Consider the following 22232-nt stretch of genomic DNA (forward strand, 5'->3'; position numbering starts at 1 on the left):
ATCGTGATTTCTCATCATCATTATCATCATAACCAACACTGTTGTTTTGTACTTCCCCAAGGCTCAGTACAGGCCTCTGCATGCAGTAGGCGCTCAATAAATATCATCCATTGCCCACAAGTGGTAATAATAATAACTGTGGTAGTTGTCAAGTGCTTATTATGTGCCAGACAGAAGACAGGATGTTCTGGAGAAAATATATCCTTGCAATCGCTGTGATTCGGTAATAACTCGCCGGCCCTTGAGAATAATAATATGCCAGGCGCTGTACTAAGCGCTGGAGTGGATACAAGTAAATCGGGTCGGACACAGTCCCACGTGGGGCTCAAAGTCTCAATCCCCATTTTACAGACGAGGTCACTGAGGCCCAGAGAAGTGAAGCGACTTGCCCAGGTACTCGGGAATGGTGATCGATTGCTTGACGGTTCCTCAGTTATCCATGTTTTTGTTTTGCCGTTTTTGGTTTTTTCTGGAGCGGGGATGCCACGTTAGGGAGGCCGAAGTGGGCAAAGCGGTTTGGATATTTCCGCGCGGGAGGGAGAATGTCATTGTGTCGCCTCTGGGGAAGGCAGAGATGCTCTTATCTAACCAATCTTGAGCTGCCAAGCTGATAATGATATGGGTTGCTGTTGTCTGTTGAAGGGAAAGTCCGGGGAAACACTTTTATAATAAGTGCAGCTGCCCAGGGATATTGTCACACTACAGCTATTTCAGGGTACAGCCCGACGAGGCTGCAAGGGGGAAGACGAATACATTGGGTTTTATTGTAGAAATGGAAATGTGTGTCGTGGCCTTAAGAGTCGGGTTTTATAGGGGTATAATAGCATTCATTTTAAGTGGAGAATCGTAAATCTGGGCTTCAGAATCAAAACTGTTTAATTACATTTTATCCTTGAATAGTTACCTATTGCCAGTCGGGAAAATTAAACGGAGACCTGCAGAGTAAATCAGAGGTGGAGATCTTTAACACAAGCATAAAAAATCAATTTCGGATGAATTTCACTCTGATAAAAACTCCGCCGATAGCCTTTGCGGAGTTGCAAGGACTAAGGAATGCAGGTCGTTCACTCATTCAGTCTGTCGTATTTATTGAGTGCTTACTGTGTGCAGGGCACTGGACTGAGCGCTCGGGAGAGGACAGTACGACGATAAGCAGAAACCTTCCATTCCTGCTAAGAGTTTACATTCTAGGGGGTGAGACGGACATTACTATAAATGAAGATATTACAGATATAGACATAAATGTCGTGGGGCTGGGAAGGGGGATGAGTAAAGGGGGCAAGGAAAATGAGGAAAGGGGAGAGCTTAGTCTGGGAAGGCCTCTTGGAGGAGATGGGTCTTCAATAAGACCCTGAATAATAATAATAATAATAATAATAATAATAATAATAATAATAATAATAATAATAATAATATTGTTGGTATTTGTTAAGTGCCTACTATGTGCCAAGCACCGTTCTAAGCGCTGGGGTAGGTGCAAGATCATCAAGTTGTCCCACATGGGGCTCACAGTCTTCATCCCCATTTTACAGATGAGGTACCTGAGGCCCAGAGAAGTGAAGTGACTTACCCAAGGTCACACAGCTGACAAGCGGCGGAGCCGGAATTAGAACCCATGACCTCTGAATCCAAAGCCCGGGCTCTTTCCACTAAGCCACTCTGCTTCTGAAGTGGGGGAGAGTCGTCGTTTGTGGGATTTGAGGTCCAGACCAGAGGCAGGACAAGGGGGAGAGGTCAGATTTGCCTTCGTGGGTAGCCTGGACTGTAGCCTGCGGCCTCCTCCCTCTAGGACAGACGTGCCTTGTGGTGAGACAAGCCAACACCGTCATGTCAGACTCTCCCGAGCGCTTAGTACAGTGCTCTGCACACAGTAAGCACTCAGTAAATACCATTGATTGATTGAGAGCCCAAAGACAGAGATAGCATGGAATGAGTATAGTAATCATAATGATGGTATTTGTTAAGCCCTTACTATGTACCAAGCACTGTTCTAAGCACTGGGGTAGATACAGGGTAATCAGGTTGTCCCACGTGAGGCTCGCAGTCTTAATCCCCATTTGACAGATGAGGCACCTAAGGCCCAGAGAAGTTAAGAGGCTTGCCTAAGGTCACACAGCAGACAAGTGGCAGAGCCGGGATTAGAACCCACGTCCTCTGACTCCCAACTTCTCTACTGAATAGCGCTGATAATGGGGCCAGTTCCAACTGACATTGCCCCAATTATGAATAGTCATTCAATCGGATTTATCGAGTGCTTATTGTGTGCAGAAAACTGTACTAAGCACTTGTTAGAGTACAATATAATAACAATAATAACAATAATAATAATAATGGCATTTAGTAAGCACTTACTATGTTCAAAGCACTGTTCTAAGTCCTGGGATGGTTACAAGGTGATCAGGTTGTCCCATGGGGGGCTCACAGTCTTAATCCCCATTTGACAGATGAGGCACCTGAGGCCCAGAGAAGTTAAGTGGCTTGCCTGAGGTCACACAGCAGACAAGTGGCAGAGCCGGGATTAGAACCCACGTCCTCTGACTCCGAAGTCCGGGCTCTTTCCACTGAGCCACGCTGCTTCTCTACTGAATAGCGCTGATAACGGGGCCAGTTCCAACTGAAATTGCCCTAATTATGAATAATCATTCAATCGGATTTATCGAGTGCTTACTGTGTGCAGAAAACTGTACAAAGCACTTGGGAGAGTACAATATAATAATAATAAGAAGAAGAAGAAGAAGAAGAAGAAGAAGAACAATAATGGCATTTGTTAAGCACTTACTATGTTCAAAGCACTGTTCTAAGCCCTGGGATGGTTACAAGGTGATCAGGTTGGCAGAGGGAGGGCATTCCAGGCCAGGGGGAGGACGTGGGCCGGGGGTCGATGGCGGGACAGGTGAGAACGCGGCACGGTGAGGAGATTAGCGGCAGAGGAGTGGAGGGTACAGGGTGGGCTGGAGAAGGACAGAAGGGAGGTGAGGTAGGAGGGGACGAGGGGATGGATGGACAGCCTGGAAGCCCAGGGTGAGGAGTTTCTGCCTGATGCGCAGATTGATTGGTAGCCACTGGAGATTTTTGAGGAGGGGAGTGACATGCCCACAGGAGCCAGCCTTCACCCCACAGTAACGAACTCTTGTTCTCTCTGTCTCTCTGCGTGTCTCTGTCTCCCACAGGAGCCGCTCAGAGACCCCGCAGGACCCCAAGGAGGAGTGGGTCACGGGGCCGACGAGCAAGCCCCTGGAGCAGGCCGCCTCCTGGCTGAGAGCTTACTTCTGGCAACCCGAGGCCCTGGACTCCATGCCGCTCCCTGACTTCCATCACCCCCTCTTTGAGCAAGGTTGGCGGCTCCCCTCGGTCCTCCCGGAATTCTCTTTAATGTTTTACTATTGATAAGAACAATATTCATTCATTCAGTCGTATTTATTGAGCGCTTACTGTGCGCGGAGCACTGTACTAAGCGCTTGGGAAGTCCAAGTTGGCAACATATAGGGACGGTCCGTACCCAGCAGTGGGCTCACAGTCTAGTCTAGCTGTGGGCTTACAGCTGTTCCGTTCACCTTCCTCCCGTCCCCATCGGCCACTTTTCCAGTCACCTCCCCACTTCCCATTGACCACCCTTCCATTCACCTCCCCACTCTCCATTGATTGCTTTTCCATTCACCTCCCAGTGGCCCATTGGCCACTCCTCTTTTCACCTCCCCCACTCCACATGAGGAGTGAACCTCATATGAAAGGCTGCTCTTTTATTCATTCATTCATTCATTCATTCATTCATTCATTCAATCAATAATAATAATAATAATAATAATAATAATAGTGGTATTTAATAATAATAATAATGATGGCACTTATTAAGCACTTACTATGTGCAAAACACTGTTCTAAGCGCTGAGGAGGTAACAAGGTGATCAAATTGTCCCACGTGGGGCTCACAGTCTTAATCCCCATTTTACAGATGAGGTAACTGAGGCCCAGAGAAGTTAAGTGACTTCCCCAAGGTCACACAGCAGACATGTGGCGGAGCCGGGATTCGAACCCCTGACCACTGACTCCAAAGCCCGGGCTCTTTCCACTGAGCCACGCCGCTTCTCTAAGGCGCTCAATAAATACGATTAGATGACTGAATGAATGACTTTCAGGTGCCAATATTCTGTGTTTGGAGCCAAGAGAGGTATTTCCCCAAAGCCGGTTTGTGCCGAGGCAGATTGTTTAAATTTAACTCAATCATCTCCCCGCTTCTAGCACCAGGTGGACATGGTTTTATGGTCCAAAAATGAGGGGTTTTAAGAAAAATACTGACGCGGAGCTAAGTGGCCCCAACGACGCCGATGTGATAATAACCCTTTCTCTTCCGAGCGCCCGTTTGTTTCCAGTTATTTTAAATTACAATTCAGGACAGTTATTCAGTCGAATTGTCGAACTCCAGATCCCTCGCAAGAAAATAGACTGTCACAACCTTCCAGCCACTGTGAGGGTTTTCCAAAAAAGTATGGGTGTATTTCCTTTCAAGAGAGAAAGGATTGGGCGTTTGTAGAATGAAATACATTATTTGAACAGTTTCTACCCAGGGAGAGCAAATGTGGCCATACAGAGATTGTTCCCGAATCGCACTCCGGGATTTTGAAATGGCGCCTTCAGTTTTCCAAAGTGTTTTCGCCTCAGAGAGCTCACTCCGTCTTCCTGAAATCCCCGGTGACAGAGGGAGAGAATGAGCTGTACGTCTATTTTATTCATTTATTCATTCAGTCGATTGTATTTATTAAGAGCTTAATGTGGGCAAAATGCTGTAATAGACGCCTGGGAACTATAACAGATGCATTCCCTGCCCACAGTGAGCTTACAGTCTAGAGATAACAAGCTTAAAGTCTAAAAAGCCAACAGTCTACTGAGGTGGCAGCAGAACATAATGGCTAGAGCCCAGGCCTGGGATTCAGAAGGTCGTGGGTTCTAATCCCGGCTCCACCACTTAATAATGATGGCATTTATTAAGCGCTTACTACGTGCAAAGCACTGTTCGAAGCGCTGGGGAGATTACAAGGTAAGCAGGTTATCCCACAGGGGGCTCACAGCCTTAATCCCCATTTTACAGATGAGGGAACTGAGGCCCAGAGAAGTGAAGTGACTTGCCCAAAGTCACCCAGCTGACAGGTGGCGGAGCCGGGATCTGAACCCGTGACCTCCGACTCCAAACCCCGGGCCCTTTCCACTGAGCCATGCTGCACTTGTCTGCAGTGTGACCTTGGGCAAGTCACTTCACTTCTCGGGGCCTCAGTTCCCTCATCTGTAAAATGGGGATCAAGACCGTGAGCCCCACGTGAGACAGGGACTGTATCCAACCCAATTTGCTTGGATCCACCCCAGCGCATAGTGCAGTACCTGGCACATAGTAAGCGCTTAATAAACACACTATTATTATTATTATTATTATTATTATTATTATTATTATTATTGTTGTTGTTGTTGTTGTTGTTGTTGTTATTATTATTATTATTATTACTGTTATTATTATTATTATTATTACTGTTATTATTATTACTGTTATTATTATTGTTGTTATTATTATTACTGTTATTGTTATTGCTATTATTATTATTATTATTATTATTATTACTGTTATTATTATTATTATTATTATTATTACTGTTGTTATTATTATTATTATTATTATTATTATTATTATTATTATTATTGTTACCAAGGCCCTAGCATTTGGTAAAGTGCTCTCTCTAATCACTTATTACAGCGCCCTGGAGAAAGAAGACTGGTAAGCTCCTTGAAGGCAAGGAATGGGGCCGCTTAACTCCGCGTCGGCACTTTTATTAAAATTCCTCATTTTGGGACCATAAAGCCACGTCCACCTGGTGTTAGATGGGGAGGAGATGATTGAGCTAAATTAAAACAACCTGCCTTGGTACAAAATCGACTTTGGGGAAATACCTTTCTTGGCTCCAAACGCAAAATTCTGGGAGCAGAAAGTCACTTACGCGGCCAAGAGGCCTCTGCGGAAAGCATTTAGGGCCGCGGCCTGCTGAAAATACCTTTCCCCCTCATGGCCCCCGCCTCCTTCCTCAATAGAGAAGCAGCGTGGCTCAGCGGAAAGAGCCCGGGCTTGGGAGTTAGAGGTCATGGGTTCAAATCCCGGCTCCACCAATTGTCAGCCGTGTAACTTTGGGCTAATCCTCTCTGTGCCTCAGTTCCCTCATCTGTAAAATGGGGATTAAGACTGTGAGCCCCACGTGGGACAACCTGATCAGCTTGTATCCTCCCCAGCGTTTCAAACAGTGCTTTGCACATAGTAAGCACTTAACAAATGCCGTCATTATTATTATTAATAGAGAAGCACCGTGGCCTCGTGGATAGAGCAAGGGCCAAGGTTAGGGGCTTGTGAAATCGGGAGGATAGTGGTAATGTCTACAGTGATGGGAAAGACAGTTGCAGGACAGGGTTTGGTTGGGAAGATGAGGAGTTCGGTTTTGGACACGTTTAGCGTGTGGAGTTGGTGGGACGTCCAGGTATTTATTTATTCCTCTATTTATTGATTTCTATTAATGCCTGACTCGACTTCTAGACTGTGAGATCACTGTGGGCAGGAGTGTGTCTGTTTGGTGTTCTATTGTACTCTCCCAAGCGCCTAGTACAGAGCTCTACCCACAGTAAGCGCTCAATAAATAGGATTGAATGAACGAATGAAAGGTAGAGCGGTCCTGAAGGCAGGAGGAAACGTGAGACTCCAGGTAAGGAGAGAAGTCAGGGCTGGAGTTAGAGATTTGAGATTCTTCTGCTTACATCATCATCATCAATTCTATTTATTGAGCGCTTACTGTGTGCAGAGCACTGTACTAAGTGCTTGGGAAGTACAAATTGGCAACATATCGAGACAGTCCCTGCCCAACAGTGGGCTCACAGTCTAAAATTTGTCTGCTTACATGGTAGTTGAAGCTGTAGAAGTGAATGAGTTTTCCAAGGGAGTGGGTAATAATAATAATAATAATAATAATAATAATACTGATAATAATAATAATGGTATTTATTAAGAACTTACTATGTGCAAAGCACTGTTCTAAGCGCTGGGGAGGTTACAAGGTGATCAGGTTGTCTCACAGGGGGCTCACAGTCTTAATCCTCATTTTACAGATGAGGTCACTGAGCCACAGAGAAGTGAAGTGACTTGCCCAAAGTCACACAGCTGACAAGTGGCGGAGCCGGGATTTGAACCCATGACCTCTAGACTCCAAAGCCCGTGTTCTTTCCACTGAGCCACGCTGCTTAACAAATGATTGCATTTGTTAAGCGCTTACTATGTGCAAAACACTGTTCTAAGCATTGGGGAGGTTACAAGGTGATCATGCTGTCCCACGGGGGCTCACAGTTTTAATCCCCATTTTACAGATGAGGTAACTGAGGCATAGAGAATTTAAGTGACTTGCCCAAAGTCACACAGCTGATTGGGTAGGGACTGTCTCTCTATGTTGCCAACTTGTACTTCCCAAGCGCTTAGTGCAGTGCTCTGCACACAGTAAGCGCTCAATAAATACGATTGATTGATTGATTGACAGTTGACAGAGCCGAGATTTGAACCCATGACCTCTGACTCCAAAGCCCGGGCTCTTTCCATTAAGCCACACTGCTTCTCCAGCGTGGTATAGATGGAGACTAGAAGGGAATGCAGAACTGAACCATGAGGGACCCCCACAGTTAGGGGGTGGGAAGCAATCAATCAATCAATCAATCGTATTTATTGAGCGCTTACTATGTGCAGAGCACTGTACTAAGCGCTTGGGAAGTACAAATTGGCAACACACAGAGACAGTCCCTACCCAACAGTGGGCTCACAGTCTAAAAGGGGGAGACAGAGAACAGAACCAAACATACCAACAAAATAAAATAAATAGGATAGAAATGTACAAGTAAAATAAATAAATAAATAAATAAATAAATAAATAGAGTAATAAATATGTACAACCATATATACATATATACAGGTGCTGTGGGGAAGGGAAGGAGGCAAGATGGGGGGATGGAGAGGGGGACGAGGGGGAGAGGAAGGAAGGGGCTCAGTCTGGGAAGGCCTCCTGGAGGAGGTGAGCTCTCAGCAGGGCCTTGAAGGGAGGAAGAGAGCGAGCTTGGCGGAGGGGCAGAGGGATTGGGGGCATTCCAGGCCCGGGGGAGGACGGGGGCCGGGGGTCGACGGCGGGACAGGCGAGAACGAGGCCTAACAGTGAGGAGATTAGCGGCAGAGGAGCAGAGGGTGCGGGGCTGGGCTGTAGAAGGAGAGAAGGGAGGTGAGGTAGGAGGGGGCGAGGGGATGGACAGCCTGGAAGCCCAGGGTGAGGAGTTTCTGCCTGATGCGCAGATTGATTGGTAGCCACTGGAGATTTTTGAGGAGGGAAGTGATATGCCCAGAGCGTTTCTGGACAAAGATAATCCGGGCAGCAGCATGAAGTATGGATTGAAGTGGAGAGAGACACGAGGATGGGAGATCAGAGAGAAGGCTGAGGCAGTAGTCCAGACGGGATAGGATGAGAGCTTGAATGAGCAGGGTAGCGGTTGGGATGGAGAGGAAAGGGCGGACCTTGGCAATGTTGCGGAGCTGAGACCGGCAGGTTTTGGTGACGGCTTGGATGTGAGGGGTGAATGAGAGAGCGGAGTCGAGGATGACACCAAGGTTGCGGGCTTGTGAGACGGGAGCAGAGGGGGAGCCCACGAAGGAGAGTGAAAATGACGTGGCTGAGGAAACAGCGTGGTTCAGTTCATTCAGTCGTATTTATTGAGCGCTTACTGTGTGCAGAGCACTGTACTAAGTGCTTGGGAAGTACAAGTTGACATCATAACGCAAAGAGCATGGGCTTTGGAATCAGAAGTCATGAGTTTGAGTCCCGGCTCCACCACTTATCAGCTGTGGGACCTTCGGCAAGTCACTTCACTTCTCTGGGCCTCAGTTCCCTCATCTGTAAATTGGGGATTAAGACTGTGAGCCCCCCGTGGGACAACCTGATCACCTTGTAACCTCGCCAGTGCTTAGAAAAGTGCTTGGCACATAGTAAGCACTTAATGAATGCCATTAGTAGTAGTAGTAGTAGTAGTAGTAGACTGTGAGCCCTTTTAGACTGTGAGCCCATTGTTGGGTAGGGACTGTATATGTTGCCAACTTGTACTTCCCAAGCGCTTAGTACAGTGTGCTGCACACAGTAAGCACTCAATAAATGCGATTGATGATGATGATGATGATAGTAGTAGTAATGATGGTACTTGTAGTACTACTACTACTCGTAGTAGTAGTAGTAGTAGTAGTAGTAGTAGTAGTAGTAGTAGTAGTGGTAGTAGTAGTAGTTGTAGCAGCGCATGGCTCAGTGGAAAGAGCCCGGGCTTTGGAGTCAGAGGTCATGTGTTCGAATCCCAGCTCCGCCACCTGTCTGCCGTGTGACCTTGGGCAAGTCACTTAACTTCTTGGAACCTCAGTTCCCTCATCTGTAAAATGGGGATGATGACTGTGAGCCCCACACAGGACAACCTGATCACCTTGTATCCCCCCAGCGCTCAGAACAGTGCTTTGCACATAGTAAGCACTTAACAAATGTCAGTAATAGTAGTAGTAGTAGTAGTAGTAGTAGTAGTAATGAGCGGTCAGAGAGACAGGAGGAGAACTAGGAAAGGACAGGGTCAGGAAAGCCGAGGTTAGATCGAGTTTCCAGGAGAAGGGAGTGGGCAACAGTGACAAAGGCAACTGCTGAGAGGTCGAGGAGAATTAGGATGGAGTAGATAGAGGCCACTGGGTTTGCTGAGAAGATGGTCATCGGTTACCTTAGAGAGGAAGCAGCATGGTATACTGGATAGAGCCCAGGCCTGAGAGTCAGAAGGTCATGGGTTCTAATCCCGGCTCCACTTCTTATTCATTCAGTCGTATTTATTGAGCGCTTACTGTGTGCAGAGCACTGTACTCAGCACTGGGGAAGTCCAAGTTGGCAACATATAAAGACGGTCCCTACCCAACAGCGGGCTCACAGTCTTGACGGGGGAGACAGACAACACAACAAAACATATCAACAAAATAAAATAAATAGAATAAATATGTACAAATAAAATAAATAAATAAATAAATAAAGAGTAATAACTCCGTACAGGCATATATACATATATACAGGTGCTGTGGGGAGGGGAAGGAGGTAAGGCGGGGGGGATGAGGAGGGGGAGAGGAAGGAGGGGGCTCAGTCTGGGGTCTGCTGTGTTGCCTTGGACAAGTCACTTTGCTTCTCTGTGACTCAGTTACCCCATCTGTAGGGGTTGAGACTGTCAGCCCCATGTGGAACAGGGACTGTGACCAACCCCGTTTGCTTGTATCCACCCCAGCGCTTAGTACAGTACCCTGGCGCATACTAAGCGCTTAACAAATACCACAGTCATCAGCCAAGCAGCGTGCCTCAGTGGAAAGGGCACGGGCTTGGGCGTTAGAGGTCATGGGTTCATTCATTCATTCATTCAATCATATTTATTGAGTGCTTACCATGTGCAGAGCACTGTACTAAGCGCTTGGGTAGTACAATTTGGCAACATATAGACAGTCCCTACCCAACAGCGGCCTCACAGTCGAGAAGGTTCGAATCCCGGCTCAGCCACTTGTCAGTTGTGTGACCTTGGGGAAGCCACTTCACTTCTCTGTGCCTCAGTTACCTCATCTGTAAAATGGGGATTAAGACTGTGAGCCCCCCGAGAGGCAGCCTGATCACCTTGTATCCCCCCAGTGCTTTGAACAGTGCTTCGCACATAGTAAGCGCTTAACAAATACCACCATTATTATTATTAGAAAGGGCTGTTTCCATGGAGTGAGGGGGGTGGGAGCCAGATTGGAGGGGATCAGGGAGAGAATCAGAAGAGCGGAAATGGATACAGTGGGTGTAGAAGTTTGGAGGGGAATGGTAGGAGGGAGAAGGGGCGATGACCGGAGGGTTTGTTATTGTTTTTTTAAGATACGCGATATGTAAGGATGTTTGAAAGCAGTGAGGAAGACTATCAATCAATCAATCAATCGTATTTATTGAGAGCTTACTATGTGCAGAGTACTGTACTAAGCGCTTGGGAAGTCCAAGTTGGCAACATATAGAAACAGTCCCTACCCACCAGTGGGCTCACAGTCTAAAAGGGGGAGACAGAGAACAAAACCAAACATACTAACAAAATAAAATAAATAGAATAGATATGTACAAGACTATAAAACTGTAGACCGTGGCTCAGTGGAAAGAGCCCGGGCTTGGGAGTCAGAGGGCATGGGTTCTAATCCCAGCTCCGCCACTAATCGGCTGTGTGACTTTGGGCAAGTCACTTAACTTCTCTGGGCCTCAGTTGCCTCATCTGTAAAATGGGAATTTAGACTGTGAGCCCCAACCTGATCACCTTGTATCCCCCCAGCGCTTAGAACAGTGCTTTGCACATAGTAAGCGCTTAACAAATGCAATCATTATTATTGTTGTTGTTGTTGTTATTGTTGTTATTATTGTTATTACCACTTGGAACAGTATTCTCTTAGCACTTAATACAGAGTTCTACATGTAGTAAGCTCTCAGTAAATACCATTAATTGGTTGATTGATGGATTGATTGTAGGATTTAGATTCTTATGGTATTTAAGTGCGTATTAGAGCCAAGCACTGTGCTGAGCACTGGAGTAGATTCCATTTAATCAGATAAGACGTCATCGGTGTCCCAGATGGGGCTCACAATCTCCCCATATATCTCCACTGTACTGATCAATCAATCAATCGTATTTATTGAGCACTTACTGTGTGCAGAACACTGTACTAAGCGCTTGGGAAGTACAAATTGGCAACATATAGAAACAGTCCCTACCCAACAGTGGGCTCACAGTCTAAAAGAGGAAACTGAGGATGAGGAAACTGAGACTCCCAGAGGTTCAGTGACCGGTCCAAGGACTCCCAATACGGCAGTGACAGAGCTAGGATTAGAACCTGGGACTAAATACCATTGATTAATTGATTGCTTCTGACTCTCCAGACGTAGGCTCTTCCCACCGGACTGTAAACTCCACCTCCAGACTGTAAATTCGTTGCGGGAGGGCAATGCGTCTGTTCTGTTGTACTCTGCATACGGTATGCACTCAGTAAATACAGTTGACAGACTGACGACTGACCAACTGACTAGACTACATGGCTTAGAGGATTAGTTAACTAACATAGCCGTGGCCTGAAGGATCTGGGTTCTAATCCTGGCTCTGCCGCTTGTCTGCTGCGCGACCTTGGACCAGTCATTTCACTTCTCCGTGCTTCTGTAAAATCTGGAAAATGGGGATGAAGACTGTGAGCCCCATGTGGGACAGGGATAATGTCCAACCCAATCACCTTGTATCTACCCCAGTGCTTAGAAGAGTGTCTGGCACAGAGTAAGTGCTTAACAAATGCACAATTAGTATTATTACTATCATTATTACTGTATAGAATAAGGCTGGTTCAGGAAACCCTCAGACCGTGGCACAGCTTTCCTCTGTAACTGATCTAGTATCAAGGACTAGATGGCTGGAACATAGCTCCAATTCATCTGATGGAGAAATCCCTACCACGTTTTGCAAAACGTGGCACAGGAACACGAAAAATCTTGCATGTTCTGGTGAAAGGGGCAAGGACTGGAGGTCAGAGGACCTGGGTTCTAATCCAGCCTGTGTTGCTTACCTGCTGTGTGACCTGGGCCAGATTACGGAGCTTCTCTTTTCCTTAGTTTCCTCACCTTTAAAATGAGAATTTTCTACCTATTTCCCCTCCCTCTTAGACTTGTGGGGCAGGGACCGTGTCCAACCTGATTGTCTTGTGCTTAGTGTGGTGCTTGGTACGTAGTAAATACTTAACAAAGATAGTATAATTATGAGAGTGTACCTTACCCCACCGATATCTCTAGACTGTGAGCCCACTGTTGGGTAGGGACTGTCTCTATATGTTGCCAATTTGTACTTCCCAAGCGCTTAGTACAGTGTTCTGCACATAGTAAGCGCTCAATAAATACGATTGAGGATGATGATGATATCTCTATGTTTTATTTTATGAATGGTATCAAGCGCTCACTCTGTGCCAAGCATTGTACCAAGCACTGGTTAGATACAGTTCAAACAAATCAAACATAATTCCTGCCCCAGATGGGGATCACAGCCTAAGGAGGAGGAGGAAGAACAGGCATTCAGTCCCACTTTACAGATGATGAAACCGAGGCAGAGAGAAGTTTTAGTGGTTTGCCCAAGGACACAGACTCAGAAGGCAGTTGACAGAGCCAGAAATGGAACCCAGGTCTCCTGACTCCCACCCCCACGTATTTCCATTAGCCGTGCTGCTTCTCCGTGCGTTTAGCCTGGGACCAAACGAACTTTCAAGAAGCTGCCTTTTCCCCTACGAAATCAGTTTTTCGTAAAATGCATTCATATAAAGGGGCTCTAAGTAAACGTCTGGTTAGCATTACTTCCACGATAAAAGATTATTTAAACTTTTTTGCTGTTAACATTTCCCAACTTTTTCGCCATTAACATTTGAAAGGAGTTTTATCTTTTTTTGAGTTATCTAGTCACCAAAGAGGCCTTCAAGTAATGAGCAAATCAGAATAATAAAAGTATCATTTTGCCAAAAGCAGTTACGTTTCCACACAAGTTTTTTTTTATTTTTGAAAGAAAGGACTCTGTTTTTGTTCTTTGATCTACTCAAAAGAGTGCGTTCTAATTTCTGCTAGGCTCTCTCAAAGTCCCGTCATCTGTCTACTTGCCACTCCAACTGCTCTTTCGGTTGCTCGTGGGCATCTCGTTTCAGAGCGCAAGGCGAGGGGAGGGAGAGAAGGGAAAGAGGAGGGGAGGGAGAGAAGGGCAAGGGCAGAAGTGAAAGGGAGAAGGAAGGAGGAGGGAGGAAAAAGTGGAAGGAAATGAAAGAGAGAAGGGGTGATGGGAGAGGGCAGGAGAGAGAGAAGGAAAGGGGGAGGGAGAAAACATGAAAAGAGGAAGAGAAAAGGTGATGGGGGAAGGAATAGGGAAGAAAAGAGAGAGGGAAAGAGGAGGGAGGAAAGGGAGAGAAAGGGAGCCAGTCAATCATATTTATTAGTAATAATAATAATTATTGTGCTATTTATTAAGCACTTACTATGTGCCCGGCACTGTACTAAATGCTGGGGTGGATACAAGCAAATCATGTTGGACACCATCCCTGTCCTAGTGGGGCTCATAGTCTCGATCCCCATTTTATGGATGAGGTAATTGAGGCGCAGAGAAGTGAAATGATTTGCCCAAGGCCACACAGCAGAGAAGTGTCAGAGCCGCGATTAGAACCCATGACCTTCTGAGTCCCAGGCCCCTGCTCTATCCACTACACCATGCTTTGACTAGATGCTAGAGAAGCAGCGTGGCTCAGTGGGAAGAGCCCGGGCTTTGGAGTCAGAGGTCATGGGTTCGAATCCCGGGTCCGCCACATGTCTGCTGTGTGACCTTGGGCAAGTCACTTCACTTCTCTGAGCCTCAGTTACCTCATCTGTAAAATGGGGATTAAGACTGTGAGCCCCACGTGGGACAACTTGATCACCTTGTATCCCCCCCAGCGCTTAGAACAGTGCTTTGCATATCGCAAGCGCTTTGTTCCCTCATCTGGAAAATGGGGATGAAAACTGTGAGCCCCCGTTGGGACAAACTGATCACCTTGTAACCTCCCCAGCGCTTAGAACAGAGCTTTGCACGTAGTAAGTGCTTAACAAATACCATTATTATTATTATTATTTTACTGTGTGCAAAGCATTGTACTAAGTTCTTGGAAAAGTACAATATAACAATAGAGTCCCTGCCCACAACGAGCTTACAGTCTAGAGGGGAAGAGCGATATGAATAGAAATAAATAAATTAGGGATAAGTGCTGTGGGGCTGGAAAGGGGGATGAATAGAGGGAGCAAGTTAGGGCAACCCAGAAGGGAGTGGGAGAAGAGGAAATAAGGGCTTAGTCAGGGAAGGCTTCTTGGAGGAGATGGGCCTCCAGTAAGGCTTTGAAGGCGGGGAGAGTCATGGTCTTTCGGATTTGAGGTGGGTGGGCGTTCCAGTCCAGAGACAGTTTGTGGGCAAGGGATTGGTGGTGATTTAGACGAGATTGAGGCAAAGTGGGTTGTAGGAGAGTAGTGAGGTGTCATAAGAGGGGGCAAGGTGATGGACGGCTTTAAAGCCGATGGTGAGGAGTTTCCGTTTGATGTGGAGATATAGATCCAGGCAGAAGAGTGAAATATAATAATAATAACAATAATAACAACAATTATAGTACTTGTTAAGCGCTCGCTATGTGCCACGCTCTGTTCTAAGCACTGGGGAAAATACAAACTAATCAGGTTGGATGCAGTCCCTGCATGGAGGTTCACACTCTCATCTCCATTTTACAGATGAGGTAACTGAGGCACAGATAAGTGAAGTGACTTGCCTGAGGTCACACAGGAGAAAGGTGGTGGAGTCAGGATTAGAACCCAGGTCCTCCTGTCTTCCAGGCCCCGGGCTCTATCCCATAAGCCATGCTTAAAGTCGGTGGTATGGAATTTCTGTCTGATGAGGTCGAAGGGCAACCAGTGGAGGTTCTTGAGGAGTGGGAAAACATGGACTGAACTCTTCGTGAGAAGCAGTGAGGCTCAGTGGAGAGAGCCCGGGCTTCGGAGTCAGAGGTTGTGGGTTCAAATCCCGGCTCTGCCAACTGTCAGCTGTGTGGCTTTGGGCAAGTCACTTAACTTCTCTGTGCCTCCGTTCCCTCATCTGTAAAATGGGGATTAAAACTGTGAGCTCCGCAATGGGACAACCTGATCACCTTGTAACCTCCCCTGCACTTTGAACAGTGCTTTGCACATAGTAAGCGCTTAACAAATACCATCATTCTTCTTATTATTATTATTTTGTAGAAAAATGATGTGGGCAGCAGAGTGAAGTATGGACTGGAGAGGGGAGAGACAGGAGGCTGGGAGGTCAGTAAGGAGGCTAGACAAAGCCATTTCTGTCTGTCCTGCCCTTGGTGACAGAGACTGGTCACCACCACCCTGACCTGACCCTAAAACCAATCCTACCCCTAGCCCTCACAGTGACGGCTTGCTCTCTCTCCCTTCTGCACGCAGGCCGTGCGATTCTGTAAAGACTGGGGTTTTCGATAATAGTAATGATAATGGTGATATTTGTTCAGCACTTACTGTGTGTCAAGCGATGTACTAAGTCCTGGGATGGATACAAGAGAATTGTAAAAACTCCACCTCTTGTCTGCTGGGTGATCTTGGGCAAGTCACGTCACTTGTCTGGGCCTAGTTCCCTCATCTGGAAAATCAGTCAATCAATCAATCGTATTTATTGAGCGCTTACTGTGTGCAGAGCACTGTACTAAGCGCTTGGGAAGTACAAGTTGGCAACATATAGAGACAGTCCCTACCCAACAGTGGGCTCACACTCTAAATGAGGACTGTGAGCCCCACGTGGGACAGGGACTGTGTCCAACCCAATTGTCTCGTATCTACCCCAATGCTTAATAATAATAATAATAATAATAATAATAATAATAATGGCATTTATTAAGCACTTACTATGTGCAAAGCACTGTTCTAAGCGCTGGGGAGGTTACAAGGTGATCAGGTTGTCCCACAGGGGGGCTCACAGTCTTCATCCCCACTTTACAGATGAGGGAACTGAGGCCCAGAGAACTGAAGTGACTTGCCCAAAGTCACACAGCTGACAATTGGCAGAACCAGGATTTGAACCCATGGCCTCTGACTCCAAAGCCCGGGCTCTTTTCCACTGAGCCACACTGCTTCTCAATGCTTATTGTTGTATCAATGCTGTAATGCTTATTACAGTGCCTGGAACAGAGAAAGCATTTAACACCTCAATTATTATCATTATTATCATTACCAGGATCCTAATCCTGGCTCCTCCACTTGTCTGCTGTGTGACCTTGGGTGAGTCACTTCACTTTTCTGAGCCTCAGTGACCTCGTCTGTAAAATGGAAATGAAGACTGTGAGCCCCATGTGGGACCCGGACTGTATCCAACCTTGTTTCTACCCCAATGCTTAGTCCATTGCCTGGCACAGAGTAAGCGCTTAACAAATACCGCACCGTGGGCTTGGGAATCAGAGGCTGTGGTTTCTAATCTCGGCTCCACCGCTTGTCTATTGTGTGACCCTGGGCAAGTCACTTCACTTCTCTGTGCCTCAGTGACCTCATCTGTAAAATGGGGATTGAGACCGTGAGCCCCAAGTGGGACAACCTGATTACCTTGTATCTACCCTAGCGCCTAGAACCATGCTTGACACATAGTAAGCACTTAACAAATGCCATAATTATTGTTATTATTCTAATCCCAGCTCCACCACTTGTCAGCTGTGTGACTCTGGGCAAGTCACTTCATTTCTCTGTGCCTCATTTATTCAATCAATCGTATTTATTGAGCGATTACTGTGTGCAGAGCACTGTACTGAGTTCCCTTATCTGTAAAATGGGGATAATAATAATAATGATAATATTTGTTAAGCGCTTACTAAGCACTGTTCTAAGCGCTGGGGAGGTTACAAGGTGATCAGTTTATCCCACGTGGGGCTCACAGCCTTAATCCCCATTTTACAGATGAGGGAACTGGGGCACAGAGAAGTGAAGTGACTTGCCCAAAGTCACACAGCTGACGGCAGAGCCGGAATTTGAACCCATGACCTCCGACTCCAAAGCCCATGCTCTTTCCACTGAGCCACGCTGCTTCTCAGTGACGACTGTGAGCCCCACGTGGGACAACCTGATTGCCTTGTGTCCACCCCAGCACTTAGAACGGTGCTTGGCACATAGTAAGCGCTGAACAACTACCGCGATTATTATTAGTAGTATTATTGTTATTATTACCATCCCCCCAAAAAACCAAAATAGGTGAAAATGGGATGTAGCCCCCGTCCCTGGAGTGGTTCCCAATCCAAGAAGATGGAGCCAACCCCCTCGGGGAGCCGGAAAATCCCCGGCCTCCTGAGCCCCGCAGCCCGACGGGGGCTGACAGCAGAGCGTCCTAATGGATGACTGGCCCCCCGGGGGTCTCCGCTATCCCCCCGCCCCCCCTGCTTCCCTCTTTTCCCTCCAGACCCAGGGAACGGTCCTCTCCTAATCAGTGACCTTGACCTCCCAGGCCACCCTCGTCACTTATCGCCCAATCGATACCGATGACAGAAGCGCGGGCCCGGGATGGAGGGGCGGTGGGGGGAGGAAAATGACACATGCCTCTTTGATAGATAGCCACAGGCCCCAGTCAGTGGTCACGGCCTGCATCCAGGCCGCCGGGGCCTGCCCAAGGGCTTGGGCCACCCTGCTACCGGCCAAAAGGCACGGAGATCGTTTATTAAGCCAGCTGGGGCCTGCAGTGTAATGGCTTCGGAGGAGGAAGAAGGAGGAGGAGGAGGCGAGTGGATGTGTGTGTACGTGGGGGAGAAGCAGCTCCGCTTCGTTGAAAGAGCACAGGCTTGAGAGTCAGAAGACCTGGGTTTTAATCGATCAATCAATCAATCAATCAATCAATCGGATTTATTGAGCGCTTACTGTGTGCAGAGCACTGTACTAAGCGCTTGGGAAGTACAAGTTGGCAACATATAGAGACGGTCCCTACCCAACAGTGGGCTCGCAGTCTAGAAGACCGGCCACTTGCCAGATACAGAAAGCGCGTATTTCCGTACATTGAAAATGCACAGACTGTCATAGAGAGCATTGTGCCCTAGTGGATCAATCAATCAATCAATCGTATTTATTGAGCGCTTACTATGTGCAGAGCACTTTACTAAGCGCTTGGGAAGTACAAATTGGCAACATATAGAGACGATCCCTACCCAACAGTGGGCTCACAGTCTAAAAAGAACAGGCTTGGGAGTTAGCAGGACCTTGGGCAAGTCATTTAATTTCTCCGTGCCTCTGTCCCCTCATCTGTAAAATGAGCCCCAGTTGGGACAACCTGATCACCTCGTATCTACCTCAGTGCTTAGAACTGTGCTTGGCACTTAGCAAGCACTTAACAAATACCATTTTTATGATGATTATTATTATGCAAGCAGATTGGGTCGGATGCAGTCCTAGTCCTATGTGGGGCTCATGGTCTCTATCTCCGTTTTACAGATGAGGTCTGTAAGCGCTTAGTCCAGTGCTCTGCACACAGTAAGCGCTCAATAAATGTGATTGATTGATGAGGTCACTGAGACCCAGAGAAGTGAAGTGACTTGCCCAAGATCACACACAGCTGACAAGTAGAGGAGCCGGGGTTAGAACCCAGGGCCTTCTGAGTCCCAGGCCCGAGCTCTAGCCATTAGGCCAGGCTGCTTCTCTAATCAATCTAATCTAATCTAATCAAGCGCTTAGTCCAGTGCTCTGCACACAGTAAGCGCTCAATATATACGATTGAATGGATGAATGAATGAATAATCGGCATTGTCATCATCGGCACCAATTCCATGGGAAGTCTGGCTAGGGAGTATTCCCTGACCGGAAGAGCCTTATCCTGATGGAATGGGGTAAAGCCGGGGTACTGTAATCACCCTTGTCACCCCACCCCTTGAGCCCCCCAGACTTCCACCCGAGCCTTCTCTCTTCCCCTGCGGCCTCTGCTTTCTCCCTGGTTCTTCTCCTCCTCCTTCCCTCCCCCTATCTCCCGCCATTCAAACTGTACCATTTAATAATAATATCAATCAATCAATCAATCAATCGTATTTATTGAGCGCTTACTATGTGCAGAGCACTGTACTAAGCGCTTGGGAAGTACAAATTGGCAACACATAGAGACAGTCCCTACCCAACAGTGGGCTCACAGTCTAAAAGGGGGAAACAGAGAACAGAACCAAACATACCAACAAAATAAAATAAATAGGATAGAAATGTACAAGTAAGATAAATAAATAAATAAATAAATAGAGTAATAAATATGTACAACCATATATACGTATATAGAGGTGCTGTGGGGAAGGGAAGGAGGTAAGATGGGGGGATGGAGAGGGGGGCGAGGGGGAGAGGAAGGAAGGGGCTCAGTCTGGGAAGGCCTCCTGGAGGAGGTGAGCTCTCAGCAGGGCCTTGAAGGGAGGAAGAGAGCTAGCTTGGCGGATGGGCAGAGGGATTGGGGGCATTCCAGGCCCGGGGGAGGACGTGGGCCGGGGGTCGACGGCGGGACAGGCGAGAACGAGGTACAGTGAGGAGATTAGCGGTGGAGGAGCGGAGGGTGCGGGCTGGGCAGTAGAAGGAGAGAAGGGAGGTGAGGTAGGAGGGGGCGAGGTGATGGACAGCCTTGAAGCCCAGGGTGAGGAGTTTCTGCCTGATGCGCAGATTGATTGGTAGCCACTGGAGATTTTTGAGGAGGGGAGTAACATGCCCAGAGCGTTTCTGGACAAAGATAATCCGGGCAGCAGCATGAAGTATGGATTGAAGTGGAGAGAGACACGAGGATGGGAGATCAGAGAGAAGGCTGGTGCAGTAGTCCAGATGAGATAGGATGAGAGCTTGAATGAGCAGGGTAGCAGTTTGGATGGAGAGGAAAGGGCGGATCTTGGCAATGTTGCGGAGCTGAGACCGGCAGGTTTTGGTGATGGCTTGGATGTGAGGGGTGAATGAGAGAGCGGAGTCGAGGATGACACCAAGGTTGTGGGCTTGTGAGACGGGAAGGATGGTAGTGCCGTCTACAGAGATGGGAAAGTCAGGCAGAGGGCAAGGTTTGGGAGGGAAGACAAGGAGCTCAGTCTTCGACATGTTGAGCTTTAGGTGGCGGGCGGACATCCAGATGGAGATGTCCTGAAGGCAGGAGGAGATGCGAGCCTGGAGGGAGGGGGAGAGAGCAGGGGCAGAGATGGAGATCTGGGTGTCATCAGCGTAGAGATGATAGTTGAAGCTGTGGGAGCGAATGAGGTCACCAAGGGAGTGAGTGTAGATTGATAATAATAATAATAATAATAATAATAATAATAATAATAATAATAATAATAATATTTACTAAGTGCTTACTATGTGCAAAGCACTGTTCTAAGCGCTGGGGAGGTTACAAGGTGATCAGGTTGTCCCACGGGGGGCTCACAGTCTTCATTCCCATTTTACAGATGAGGGAACTGAGGCCCAGAGAAGTCAAGTGACTTGCCCAAAGTCACATAGCTGACAAGTGGCGGAGCCGGGATTTGAACCCATGACCTCTGACTCCAAAGCTTGTGCTCTTTCCACTGAGTCATGCTGCTTCTCTAATAACCATTATGCCATTTGTTAAGCGCTTACTATGTGCTAGTAGTAAGCGCCGGGGCGGATGCAAACAAATCCAGTTGGACACAGTCCCTGTCCCACGTGGGGCTCACAGTCTTTGTCCCCATTTTACAGATGAGGTAACTGAGGCACAGAGAAGTTAAGCGACTTGCCCAAGGTCACACAGCAGACACGTGGCGGAGCCGGGATTAGAACCCATGACCTTCCGGCTCTCAGGCCTGGGCTCTACCCATTATGCTACTCTGCTTCTCGAAGCAACAGCTTTGCTACTGTTTACTGAGGGCTTCCTATGTGCAGAGCACTGTGTTAAGCACTTGGGAGAAGACAACAGGGTTAGAGAACACAATCCCGGCCTTCATGGAGCTTACAGCCCACTGTGCGCAGAGCACTGTGCTAAGCGCTTGGAAGAGAGCACTAGGGTTAGTAGACACGATCCCTGCCCTCAAAGGAGCTTACAATCCAGTAGTACCTGCCTCCACAGTTCATTCATCCGTTCATTCGGTCGTACTTATTGAGCGCTTACTGTGTGCAAAGCACTGGACTAAGCGCTTGGGAAAGTAGAATACAGCAATAAACAGACGCATTCCTTGCCCACAATGAGCTCACAGTCTAGAGGGAGAGACAGACATAAATATATATAAATAAATGAATAAATGAAATAAATTAATTGTTCTCACGGCTCCTCAGCCCCTACACACACACATATACAGACACATACGCACGTGTGTGTGCTTTAATTTGGCATGGACACCTACTACAAAATAGTGGTTTTTGGTGCCAACAAGAGAAATAGTAATAATAATAATAATGATGGCATTTATTAAGCACTTACTATGTGCAAAGCGCTGTTCTAAGCGCTGGGGAGGTTACAAGGTGATCAGGTTGTCCCGCGGGGGGCTCACAGTCTTCATCCCCATTTTACAGGTGAGGGAACTGAGCTCACCTCCTCCAGGAGGCCTTCCCAGACTGAGTCCCCTCCTTCCTCTCCCCCTCCTCCCCCTCTCCATCCCCCCC

At 47.4% G+C, this 22232-nt stretch overlaps 1 protein-coding gene across 1 annotated transcript in view; it reads left to right on the plus strand.

Annotated features, from left to right (window-relative positions):
• The window catches only part of MGMT (O-6-methylguanine-DNA methyltransferase), a 312579-nt gene that overhangs the window by 230038 nt on the left and 60309 nt on the right, over window positions 1-22232 (plus strand). The window contains exon 4 of the mRNA XM_038744020.1: window positions 3171-3334. Within this exon, the coding sequence (XP_038599948.1) occupies window positions 3171-3334 (164 nt within the window). The remainder of the gene's footprint in view (window positions 1-3170; window positions 3335-22232) is intronic.

This window comes from Tachyglossus aculeatus, chromosome 3 (assembly GCF_015852505.1).
Source record: "Tachyglossus aculeatus isolate mTacAcu1 chromosome 3, mTacAcu1.pri, whole genome shotgun sequence".
NCBI lineage: Eukaryota > Metazoa > Chordata > Mammalia > Monotremata > Tachyglossidae > Tachyglossus > Tachyglossus aculeatus.